Raw genomic sequence first — 12,891 nt, 5'->3', positions numbered from 1 at the left:
ATAGCTGTCTTCTTGACTTCAGTCTTTGGTGTTAGGGTCCAACAACACCATAGCCCAAGCCGCTGCCTGAAATGGCACCTCTCACCCACAAAAGATGTAAGGTGCTGAAGTAAAATTCAAATGGTGTCACAAGAGCTCAGGTACACGTCAAACCAGAACCTTGCTGTCGGTTCTCCATTGGCTCTGACACGTTAGCAGAGAAGTAGAATAATTATTGATAGTTAACACTGCCATCAATCAATAACAAAGACTGCCCCACCTCAAAATTACTGGAGAATTAATTTGAAGGTTCCTTGAAATTTTACTTTGCTCAAGAAAGGACACAATCAAAATGCCCCCAAAGTCAAAAGACAGTATGATTAGATTAATACAACTGGCTCAGACAAATGCAACAAAATATATTCTTTTATTTTTCTTAACAAATTATATTCTTATACTATAATGAAGCAATTTTTGGTACAGAATTAATGTTACTGAATGTACAATGCTTAAGAATGCCACACCAGACAAATACTACATTTTGCAATAGCTTTTTGACTAATCCTCTCTAAATTCCTTGAAAAAAATGATATATTCTCTCTAGCAATCCCAGCATTTATTATTGTTGCAGTAAAGCATGAACTATAATCTTTCTTAAACTGCCTAGGCCTGAGAATTACAGCTGATTTTCTGAGCATATCCATCTGGATGGGACCCACTGAGGTTCATCCTGTGCTTGGTGCACAGTGGACAGTAGCTGCATGCAAGCCTCCTGTAAATCGTCATTCACAATAACCTGATCAAAGAACTGACCAAACAGTTTCCATTTTCTTAGCTGACTCTTCCATCTCCTGCAGATCTTCCTCCTACAGAGAACAGAACAACAAGAAGCTAAAGGCATCGTTTATATGCATGCCAAATAGTTGCATATTTTAAGACGAACATAATGATTGCTCTCAATATACATATGTATACTACATACAAAATTAAGTAAATAAAATTCATAAATCTTTAATAAAGAGATAGCCTGAATTAGATTTCAATTGTGCTTCAAAATAATTGATGAAATACAACTTCAGTTCTGATTTCCAATATCATGCATAGGTTCAACAGGATGCTAGTCTAATGCCCCTTTTGGCAGTTGCATTGTTCATTAATCTGTAGCAATTATTAGTTTGCTTTGAAATTGAATTTACTATCCTGCATTGATAAGCATAAGGTTAAAGGGTTTTAAAATATAAAAATGCACTGCCTTCAAGTCGATTCCAACTTGAGGCTGAGAGGCAGTAACCGGCCCAAGGTCACTCAGTGAGCTTCATGACTATGTGGGGATTCAAACCCTGGTCTCCCAGGTCGTAGTCCAACACCTTAACCACTACACCACACCGGCTCTCATTAAGGCACATTAAAATGGATGGATTAGAATGAACTTTAACAATCAGAAGGCAAAGAGGACTTTGAGCCATGATATGGAAAGTACCGTTGGATTACAGTATCAGCTGGCATCCAGTTATATCCAAAAGACATAACCACAAGAACAGAGAACTAACTTGTTTACTTCAGATTTACAATAAATGAGTTCTTAAGGTTAAAGTGAATGTGAGCTTTTATCTATTGGTGTTAATAGTGTACAATTTTAATAAAAGTGTCTGGGCTTTTGTATATTACATTTAAGGGCGTCTCCAAGGAGGATGAAGAACCTGAGGTATACTAGAAGTCTAATAGATAGAGATAGTGGAGTGTGATCCTTTCTAGTTAAATAGTAAAGGAGTTCGATGTTATAGTGTTTTAGTTTAAATAATTTCAAGGGGGAATCAGAGATTGTGGATGCTTGCAACTAAGGCATAGGGTAAGAAGGAGATTTCAGGTAATTGATAGAAATTGTGGAGACCATGGATGAACATTTAATAAAGACCAAATGAAGGATTAGTTAGCAGTAATATTAAATGTCTCTGCACTGTTGGAGGGTTGCAAAGACCATCCTATTATTGTCCCTAGCAAGTTAAAATGAGGATGCTATTCCAATAAGCATGTGTAAGCTGATAAATACTATAAAATGTTGAAACAAGAGTTAATATAAGGTATAGTTTAAATCAAATCATTGATCTAAGGTTTATTTACGTATAGCTTATAGGTTATCATAAGGACAAGGTAAATATAGCATCAGATAAGGCTTTAATAAAGAAGGTGAGGCTGATCGGGCATGAATAAAACATCATAACTGTGTCTACTGTGTGGCGGTGAGGGCGGCAAAGAAGGCCCACTTTATGTAATTTTAAAGTTGACAATGAGGACTTTGAACTTGTCAAGGATTATCAATACCTCGGCACAGTCATCAGTCAAAATGGAGTCAATAGTGAAGAAATCAGAAGAAGGCTAGGACTGGGGAGCGCAGCTATGAGAGAACTAGAAAAGGTTCTCAAATGCAAAGATATATCACAGAACACCAAAGTCAGGATCATTCAGACCATGATATTCCCGATCTCTACGTATGGATGTGAAAGTTGGACAGTGAAAAAAGAGGATAAGAGAAAAATCAACTCATTTGAAATGTGGTGTTGGAGGAGAGCTTTGCGCATACCATGGACTGCGAAAAAGTCAAATAATTGGGTGTTAGAACATATTAAACCAGAACTATCACTAGAAGCTAAAATGATGAAACTGAGGTTATCATACTTTGGACACATCATGAGAAGACAGGATTCACTAGAAAAGACAATAATGCTGGGGAAAACAGAAGGGAGCAGAAAAAGAGGAAAGCCAAACAAGAGATGGATTGATTCCATAAAGAAAGCCACAGAGACCTGAACTTGCATGATCTGAACAGGGTGGTGCATGACATGCTCTTGGAGGTCACTGATTCATAGGGTTGCCATAAGTTGTAAACAAGGAAGGCACATAACAACAAAAATATTTAAGGGGAGGGAATTCCAAAGGGATTCTGCAAGCGGCCAAAAGACACTGTATTGCTGTTGTAAGATCAAATAAGACAAACTTTGCAGGAGAAATGAGGATGATGTGCTTTTAAAATGTGGGTAAGTTTCCTTTTAAATAGAGTGGCTGTGAAAATACAGAATCCACTACAGAAAGATGGTACATCACTCAGACATTACTCTTGGTCTTAAGATGTTTCCCAAAAGTCAAAAAAGAAACCAAAATGGTGTACTGGTTAGAGTACTGGGCTAGGACTGTAAACATGTAAGTGCAAGTCACCTACATATCTTTGAAGCTCACTGGGTGACCTTGGGCCTATGGCTATCTCTCAGCTGAACCTAACTCTTGCAAGGTCGCTGGGAGGATAAAATGGGATAAACCATTTGCACCACCATGAAGTCCTTGGAAAAAAGGTAGGATACAAATGTTATTTGTTTATTTATTACATTTATAAACTGCTTCACAACCAAAAGTTACCAATGTGGCATACAATAAAACAAAATAAATAAGAATTAAAATAAAACAAGTTAATACATTAAAGACAGAAATTCTAGAATAGTGTAATTTGCCCACTTACTTTATTCAAAACACCTTAAGGGTAGAAACATCCCTTAAACAACTAACAAAGCTGGAAACTAAGACACATACACACAACACAGGGTCACACACACTTGACAACTGCAGTCAAATGAGAAGCTGTACATGTGAATGATCCTCCATGGCTCTGCCTATTGTGTGGTGAATTACTGCATGTTAACAGCTCAGCATATGGTGACAGCTGCCACATGGAGCAATGCACACCCTCCAACAGCTATTGAATGAATAAAGTGGTCCTTAGAACATTAACCAGTCAGGAACAGGTGATCCCAGTCTCAGACTGTACATTTCCAACTCAACCTGAAGTGCATAAAATAACCTCCACCTGGTGGTGAAAACGCAATAATAGTTACCGGAGGAAAAAAGTAAACAGCATTTAAAAAGGCTCCCAGAAATTGCTGGATCACTTAGAAACATATCTTAAAAGGGCCAATTCCAGAGAGATCTCTGTGGAAGTCAGCCAAAATAGTAAGAAAAGAACCTCGCAGCATCTTATAGAACTGTAAAAACCGAGTAGTCTTTAAGGAACCGTAACACTTTTTTTGGTATTTTTAATTATTAAGTGATGCTAGAATTATATTCTGCACCAAGACTGAGAAGGCTAGTCTTTAAAGGGCCAGCCCCTGCCTCCTCTCGCACCATACAAAGCCACGTCTCCCTCCTCCGAGAGCGACACAGCAAGAGAGGGCAAGCGGCGGAAGAGAGGAAAAAAGCGGGAGGACTACCCCGGCACCGAGCACTTCCCCTCCCTCACCGAGCGGACGTTTTCCATCCTGCCACCCCCGCCGAAGAAGAAATAACGGCGCCCTAAGACCGCGCCCAATCACCAAGGCGTTGCCGGAGACGCCGAGGGAAGAAGTGGGAAGAGGCGGAGGAGCCATTTCCGGGCGGGAAGCAAAGAAAGGAAAAACTGCGCTCCAGCCCTGCTCACAACTCCCCCTGTTGGGCTGTGGAAATTCTCCGTTGTTGTTGTTGTTTCCCTTTCCAAGGCGTCCGCCCGCCTACCTCAAAAGGGTTTTCAACTGATCATCATTTGCCACGGAATACGGCCAGTTAAAACCCAGCCCTCGTTTTACTTAGAAGGATGGTCTGCTGCAGCAAGCACAAGAAAACAGCGTGGTTCTTCAATGGTCGAAAGATTCATCCTACGGGAAGAAATTGTGTGGAATTTATACTGACTCAGACCATTTGGGACTTAAATGGTGCATGACACAACATCAGTTCAATCTTACACAGCTGTGTGGGAACCTGGACTCCATCTCTAGTCTGCCTTAGCTAATGTAGCCACTAGTCAGGAATGATGGAAGTTGTAGTCCACTAACTTCTGGAGGACCTCAGGCTCCACACGCCTGCTATATAGTAAGGATCTACTCAGAAGTAAGTCCCATTGAGTTCAAGGGATTGCTTTAGGGACTCATCTCCCCGAGCTCCATCCAGGCAAGCAAGGGGCACTATCACAGTTTAAGGACACACTCCAGCCAGGCAAAAATGGGAGTAAAGCACCAACGCATATTACAAGTGTCCTGAACCAGTGGGGCGGGGGGGGGGTGACAGCAAGGCAATCTATTCTTCCCTAATTCCTCCTCTTATGTGTTTATTGCTTTTGCAAGCTTTGCTCCTCCCCTTCCTCCTTTCTCTCCCTCTGCTCTCAGTTAGTTAGTTAGTTAGTAATGGCTCCCTGAGTGCAGAGCCACATGGTTGCTTCAGCATGTATGAATTTACCTCTTTGTAGTAATCAACCTTAACTTCCTTTATTCTTTCATCTACCAGTCTTAATAGACGAGTTATTTCTGCACTCTGGTGTAATATGTGTGTGTTTCATTGTGTTTCGTGATGTTTTCATGGCACTTATCATTTTGCATGGAGTACAGTGGCAAACACTGATGGGACAGACTGTGCGCTTCATGCATCTTCCCAACAATGTGTCTGATTTATTGGTCCAGGAGTCAGACACCATCAGCAGATAACACCTCTGTTCAGGGGTCTGCATTGGATATCGATTTCTTACTGGGCCAAGTTCCAGGTGTTATTATTGCTATATAAAGCCCTTCACAGTTTTGTGTGCCCACCTGCGAAACAGGCACTGTTAGAGGCGCCACATAATACTCATTCCACACTTGTAAGGAACAATTCTTTGAGTGTGGCAGCACCTACTCTTTGGAACTCCCCGCCCCTTTACATTAGGCAGGCGTCTTCGCTCTATTCTTTTCAGCATCTGCTTAAAACTTTTTTCTTTCTTTCGGTGAGCCCGTTTAGACACATAGATGCTGATGTGTTTTAATATTTTTGGCCTGTTTTGCTTACAAAATGTTTTTAATTACATGTTTTTAACTTTGATTGATAATTTTCATCTCATTTGTAAACCACTTAGAGTTCTGTGTGTGTGTGTGTTCGGATAACCGAATTTCAAAAAATGGCTCAGTTCTCAAGTTGTTTCGGAAAGTGTGGATTTCATAAATTCAGGTCGAAATGCAAACTGAATAGAATTTCTCCCCCATGCCTAGCCCAGAGGCATTCTGTGGGCAAAGTAAGAGGACAGCTGGATTGCCTAGTGCTCCTCCTGTCAAAGCCAGCCAGGCCTGAGAGGTGTTGCTGCCGCTCTCCCTGCCAAAGCCCACTGCCTCTGTTTTGGCCATGACGTTCTTAGAGACACCATTGCAGCTGGGATCCAGCACCCCTGCCCCGTTAGTCTGTCAGGAAGGGTCTGCAAGGCTGCATCCCTGGTCCCCTCTGGAGAACCCCTTGCCGAGGGCCCTCTCAAACCGGTCCCCAGCACCCCATATATTAGTGTTCATCCCCACTGCGAAAGGCAGCAGACAACAGCATTGGGGTACAAGTAATCTGGTACAACACATGACGACAAATGGAAAGTCAGTCAAAATGGACTTTATTGATAAATTTAAAACGTGAAAATACAATATATCTTACAACAAAACAGTCCAAGGAACATACACAAAGCAACAAACGGTGCTCCCTCCCTCCCTCGCTGTCCAGAAAGCATTTTGATTCTTTCTATTCCAGATCTTCTATCACCAGCTCTTCTGGAAAGGAAAGAAGGGAACAGAAGTGAGTCTTAATTATGGCCACTTTAGTGGACTTTGCAGATCCAGAGCCAGTATCCGGCATGCTTGAGCAGCTGATGGGGACCCATATCTTGGTTGGGACCAATGGGGCTGCCATTCACCCACCCCCATCATCCTCCCCTTCTCAGATCATCTGGTCCCTTCCTGCTACAGTCGTTGGTCTTCACTACTGAGGGAGGGCATTACCACAGCAGCCGGCAGCTGCCACTCCGTCCTGTCCCCCCCACCCCACCCCACCCCAATTTTTTTGGCCTCAGGGCAGGAGGGCTTGAATTTCAAGACCCCACAATTTGAGAGGTCAGCTGGTGTTATGGCTAAGAGTTGGGGCACCCTCATGCCCCAAAGAGGCTATAGGCGATGTCTTTCGGGTGGAAAGTGAGGCCTGTGGCTTGGCTGTCTGCTTCCAGGATGGAGATCTTACCTTCACTGGTTCGGGAGCAGAGCCAGGACAACTCGGGAGGGATGATGGTTCTCACAGACTCCAGCTGTAGAGAGAAGAAAATGCTACATCAGGTCGTTTTTCCAATCCCAAAAATCAAAGTGTGGGTACCCCAAAGCAGGACTAAGGGAGATTCAGCTCCTCAGTGCCACTCCTTGCCTGAGAGAGCCTTTGTGAGCTCTGCCACCTTATGGGCGGAGGTTGAAGGGCAGCTCCAAAGCAGAGGGCAAAGAATGCCACCTCCATCATCTGGGTCCCATTCTGGACCCACAGGGAGACCCTGTGTCCCAGAGAGCAGGCTGGAAGGTTCTCATCTTTCGTAAGCTGCTTTGAGACCCTCTTGGGGCCATAGAGTACAAGTACTCTAAATCAACACATAAAGGTGAGATACTTACGGTCAGGTCTGGGAATGTGAGTGCGTCGGCCAGCAGCCATTGGAGGCTACTGGCCGCCAGGTCCCTTTCTTTTTTGTCCTTTCCCTCTATGTAAATGCGCAGGTCCTGTGGGAGGAAAGAGCAGCTCAGCATCAGGGGACCAGACAGGCTGCCACCACCAGTCACCAAGGCATTTCCCCCACTAGTCGAGGGAGATCCCAACCCATCTGAAAGGACTGCCTTCTCTGACATGGCCCAGTCCAAAATCTGCACTGGGGCCTTCCCCCGGGTGCCCCACCCAGTAAGCTTGGGTGCCTGGCCTTGCACATCATGCTCAAGGCTACTCTGCAGCATGTTGCCAGACACGTGGCACAGTGTGGCAGGGTGTTCAGCTTGCCTGCCGAAAGGGAAGGGGCCCGAGGGGTGCCTGGTGGGTAATTCTGCTGAGAAAAGGTGTGTAGGGGGGGTGATGCCTCCCTACCAGGCTCTGCTTCAGTGACACATACCCTCCCAGCACACTTACTTCAATTATGCTTGATAAAGTTTCAAGGGAGGGGGCCTCCGATAGGAGGCCCCTCAGCATCAACTCAAAAATCGCCTGGAGATCCTGATGGCGAAGACAGTTTTCATCGAGGTGGATCCGTAGATTCAGGCGGGAGATGATGTGGAAGGGGAAAAAAGAAAGACAATCGATTTTTTAGCAACGGCGATACTCAAGGAACCTGGCAGAACAGAGAGAGGGGCCAGACTGAGAACCATCTTCACTAACAGAGTCCACTCAAGGGCTTCCATCTGCGGAACTGGCATGGCTAAAGTGCTCCCTAATACTTGTCCTGTGCTTGGAAATTGCTCTTTTGGGTGGCAGCACAACACCTACTCTTTGGAACACCTTGTCTATTGACATCAAGTGGTGCCTTTGTTGTATCCCTTTCAGGGGCTGCTGAAATAATTTCTGGTTAAGCAAACCTATCCAAGCATATCGATATTGATATGCTCTTCTCTCTTTTTAGTAAGCAGCAGTTTTGACTGTGTTTTAAATGTTTTAAATTTCTTGTTTAATCTGTTTTCATTAATAATCCTGATGTTTCTTGTAAATATTTAGCGGCTTTGAATAGGGCATACTTTCTTTTAAATGTGGAGCACAGTTTTTAAAAAATCATTGTATATAAACAGTTCTGGAAACTCTCAGGAGATATATAGAAATCAAAACGCAAGAAAAATGATCGAACAACAAAGAATTTACCTCGTTGTCATCCTCAGAAAATTCAATCAGTTCATAGATTGAATAGAATATTCCCTGGATAATCGTTCTTTTCATTTGTGTCGAAAACAGAGGCTTCATTAAACTGGCAGGATAGAGGAAAGATGAGGTGGATTTCCCCAAAGACCTGTGGACAGTCAACAGGGGGTGTTGGGAGCCCCAAGCCCCCCCCATGCCTCTCTTACATATTTGCATACTGAGATATCCCTACCCCCCCACAAGAAGAAGAAGCCTGGGCTATGCCTCACACCAAGATGAGGAGGGGCCTGGACTGGTGTTTGCTCCCTCTGCCCCCAGAGTTAGCCATCCGAGGCATCTCAGAGGACTGGCATTGGAGGCAGAGAGAACAGACACCAGCCCAGGACCAGAGTCAGGATCAGGTCTGACCCACAGCCAAGCCCAGCAGATCTGGGGCTCTTGAGATAGAGACCCTCAAGTTGGACATGGACCTCCAGGGTCTGTGTCCTCAAAGCCTCCACATCACCCGAGGAACCAACCCCCTTCGTGCTAGGGATCCCCTACAGAGCCCTTCAATTCTAGCTTCCAAGTCAGAGGCCTGCTGCCCCTTTAAGGTATTCCTCTCCACAAGGAAGGATCACAAGCCAAGAGGGCTGATCTGGCCCCAAAAGCATAAAAGCTGCCCAGTCCTTTGCCCCATCCTGCCTCCCTGCTGGCTCTGACTACCACTATGACTGTGAATAAATATCTCCACCCCACCCCCTGTCAACAACACACCTGAGATAAAAAATGGCCTCCATAGACATTCTCAGTATGCTGGAGGGGTCCAGGAAATCATCATGCTTGTCGACGATGTCCTGAGAAGAGATCAAGGAACAGAAGGGTCAAGTCGGTGTCCCACGGATTCAGGAGGGCTGCTCCAGCCCCAACCTCAGGGACTGACTTCACTTGAAATAGGAATTTCCCTTCGAAATGCCTGCAAAGTCCTCCCCTTTGCTGGTCCCAAAAGGGTCCCTTCCACAGAACTTGACCCACAACCCATCCCCAGACCTCCTCCTGCCCACCTCCCCGCAGGATTGCTCACCCTGCCTGCATCCCACTCACCACAATGGTCTGAGCTACCAACTCTTTGTCGTATGGGACAGTATCCTGGCCGCTCGCCCGGGTGTCTCTGCAGGTGGAGGTGACGGAGAAAAGGAAGTACTCCTGCGGGGTGACTTCCTGAAATTGGAAGAATAGTCAAGGAAGAACACGTTGGTTCCAATGGGGGTCTGCCGGGTCCCAGGGGAGCAAACGTCCAGAATGGGTTTGGGGGAGGGGGAGGCAAACTCCTGCACCAAGAGCTTTTGTGCCCACCCTCCACTTCTGCTCTCTACGATACTAACCTCAGGCAAGGGGGCAGCGTTATCCACCTGCGGTTCTGCAAGCTCCTGCGCCAAGAGCTTTTGTGCCCGCCCTCCACTTCTGCTCCCTACGATACTAACCTCAGGCAAGGAGGCAGCATTATCCGCCTGCGGTTCTGCAATGGAAAGAGGACAAGTTGTGAGGAAAGGTTCATTCCTCACCTGCGTTATTCTAACATCTTTGTGTTGATCTTTCCACTTTTTCTGTTCCATCTCTCCACTCTGTCCCCAACCCTTTCAAAGCTCTCCATGGCTTCCATCCCTTCACTCCTGATGCTCCTCCTCAGACCCTTTGCTGGGGAGGGACCTCACCATCTCCTGGCTGAGCTCCAGATGGTCCCCTATGCTCCCTCCCTGCCTGCCTGCCTGCCACCTTCCCCTCACATCTTCATCTCACTCGAAGGCCTTCCCTTGGGCCAGGGCATCCAACTCCTCCTCTTTTTCACATTTCACACCCTCCTCCACCACCACCACCCCACGTTTCTTTCAGGTGTCATGCCTTTTTTCTGTGTTGTAAGGCAGGAGGCATATAAAACGGTGCCTGGAGTGGACAGGGAGAGCGTTTTCTCCCCCTCTCATAATGCTTGAGCCCAGTGGGGACATCCGGTGAAGCAGAAGGGTGGCAGCTTCAGGACACAGAAGAGGAAGGGCTCCTTCCTCACACAGCACTGCATCGCTCAAGGATGGAGCTCCCTCCCACTAGATGTGGGGATGGTGGCTGCTGGTGAAGAGGACTACAGGAATTCAGGGAGGAGAAGGCCATTGATGGCTCCTAGTCGAGGTGGCGGTGCATTCCCCCCAGAAGAAGAGACAGTGTGCCTCTAAATAGGAGCAGTTGTTGGGAATATCAAGTGAGAGAGGGCTCCCGGAATGGGTTCCGTTGTGGGCTTTGTCCCTGCAGCACCGGGTTTGACCATGGTGGGAACAGGCTGCTGGACTACAGGGGTCTTTGGTCTGACCTAGCAGGGCTTTTCATGATCACCAGGTTGCCCTCCTCACAGATTCTCCCACGCCATCCTCACCTTCTCCCTCCCCACAAAAAGGGCACACCTGCTGACAGAGGCAGCCTCACCTGGCTTGGCTTTGCGTACTGCCGCAACCCGATTCCTTCTCCATTTTAGGCACGGGCACTTCCACCTCTTGGGGGAAGCCTCCCCTAAAGGGACAACCTTGCTGGTGCGCGCCAGGAGACTCCGCAGGCATTTAAACCTGAAAGAAACAAGAGAGAGGACCAATTCAGGCCTGCAGCCAGAAGCGTTGGGGCAGGGGGCTCTTCGAGCCCAGCACTGGTCAGTGCCTGGATGGGAGACTGCCTGGGAACCATATGTAAGCCGCCTTGGGTTTCTATCATGGAAAAAAAGGCGGGGTATAAATGTAATAATAAATAAATAAATGAATAATAGATAATAATAATGGATGTACTCAAAGAAGACTTAGAGGAGAGTCCTCCTGCTCTCTGCAGCTCAGGAGATGGTGGCGGCAGTCCTTGTATGGACCATTAAGGTACGTCTGGACTCTACAGAGCAGGAGGACCGCTGCCTTTGTATCCTCCAGGGATGCAGGCCACGTGAGGGACCCCGGGTGCTCCCCCCAGGATTTGAAGAAAAGTAGAAGAAACCCTACTTACATTTTCTCCATGTTTAAACCTCTCGGATGACAAATTAAAAAGAAACGGAAAGAAAGAAAAATGAAAATAGAAATCAAATCAAAGCCAAACTCTTCTCTCTGCTCTCTCTAACTCCTCCTACTCTCCTCCACACCACCAACTCCTCCACTAAACCCACGCTGGACACCTCAGCTTGGCAGCTTTTATACCAGCAGCAAGAGGTGCAACAAAGGAGAGTGGCTCAGTGTTACCTTGGCAAGCCACCTGCCCTGACAGTGGGCATTGTTCCTGCAGAGCCTGGCTGCTGCTTCAGAGCTGGGAGGGACCTGAGGTCTTGTCTGCCGGCTTGCTTCACTGTCTCTCTTTCTTTCCCTGTCTCCATTTCTCTAATGACCAATCATGTTATTCTCCATTAAGCCACATTTCTAAAGGAAGACCATCCCAACCTCCCTTTATATACCCTAGAAAACTCACACCTTCCAACAGCTGTGTCTCAGGCAGAGCTTGGAAAAGTTCCGTTTTTGAACTACAACTCTTAGCTTTCTTTTTTTTTTAAAAAATAACTTTCTAGGTGATCTGGTTCAAAAGATATAAACCAAAAGGTCAGCCGTGCCCCCTGCAACTTCTGTTCCATACCGGCTGCTGTAATCCCGGCCCTTTCAGGTGTCCAGCCAATAAGTGATTCACAAGATCTGTTGACCCTCAGGCAATAGCTAAACCCCATTTCAAGTTCTGAGCACAGTTTCCTTTTCCTGCTTATCTCACATCAGGAATTCACTAAACATATTTTTTTCAGCAGTATAAAGAGTACTTTACCATCTACAGGATCGGTATTTGCTTCTGAGTAAGCATGCATAGGATGCACTACAACAGAAGATCGCAGCAGAATCTTGATAGGCATAAACGTGCACATGCCACCTGGCGCCCGGCTAGCCCTTTAGGTGGCCCGGATTCTCAGCTTTAATTTAAAAAAAAAATTAAGTTTCTAGGTGGTCCGGTTCTCGAGATATACATAAAAACGTCAGCTGCCGCCCCCGAGTGTTAAATCTTTCTTTAAACAGTACTGTATAGCACTTTGTAGCTTTAACCCCGCCCGTTCAGGATTGCAGCCAATCAGGGATTGTGTTTGTTTCATTGACCTTAGGCAGTTTCTAGAAAACAAAATGGTGGTTTCACCCCCTGTTTATCTGGAAATCTCATAAATTGGGTAAGTATATACATTTCAGTTTTTTTTCCTCTTGTGTGCAGGAGTCAGAT

At 45.9% G+C, this 12,891-nt stretch overlaps 1 protein-coding gene and 1 long non-coding RNA gene across 4 annotated transcripts; both read right to left on the bottom strand.

Annotated features, from left to right (window-relative positions):
* Positions 1-387: 387 nt before the first annotated feature.
* Positions 388-4,830, bottom strand: LOC133378092 (uncharacterized). 2 transcript variants are annotated; one of them, XR_009760853.1, is made up of 3 exons: positions 4,743-4,830; positions 4,516-4,655; positions 388-845 (listed from the first exon to the last, which is right to left on the bottom strand). It is a non-coding gene; the product is annotated as an uncharacterized LOC133378092 (long non-coding RNA). The 2 variants fall into 2 exon arrangements; XR_009760852.1 differs by having other exon boundaries at positions 4,516-4,747.
* A 1,623-nt stretch (positions 4,831-6,453) lies between these two features.
* LOC133378090 (uncharacterized) lies at positions 6,454-11,999 on the bottom strand. Of its 2 annotated transcripts, none has more exons than XM_061612877.1 (10): positions 11,886-11,999; positions 11,101-11,237; positions 10,011-10,144; positions 9,730-9,846; positions 9,403-9,482; positions 8,650-8,752; positions 7,930-8,013; positions 7,428-7,532; positions 7,015-7,078; positions 6,454-6,551 (listed from the first exon to the last, which is right to left on the bottom strand). In XM_061612877.1, the coding sequence occupies exons 1-10, from the start codon at positions 11,915-11,917 to the stop codon at positions 6,523-6,525; spliced, it is 885 nt and encodes a 294-aa protein (XP_061468861.1). In that variant the 5' UTR covers positions 11,918-11,999; the 3' UTR covers positions 6,454-6,522. The 2 variants fall into 2 exon arrangements, with proteins under 2 accessions (XP_061468861.1, XP_061468862.1); XM_061612878.1 differs by having other exon boundaries at positions 10,110-10,144.
* Between the last annotated feature and the right edge of the window lie 892 nt (positions 12,000-12,891).

The sequence above is a fragment of the Rhineura floridana genome, chromosome 2 (assembly GCF_030035675.1).
Source record: "Rhineura floridana isolate rRhiFlo1 chromosome 2, rRhiFlo1.hap2, whole genome shotgun sequence".
Taxonomy (NCBI): Eukaryota; Metazoa; Chordata; class Lepidosauria; order Squamata; family Rhineuridae; genus Rhineura; species Rhineura floridana.
This window is presented reverse-complemented; position numbering and strand designations above follow the sequence as displayed.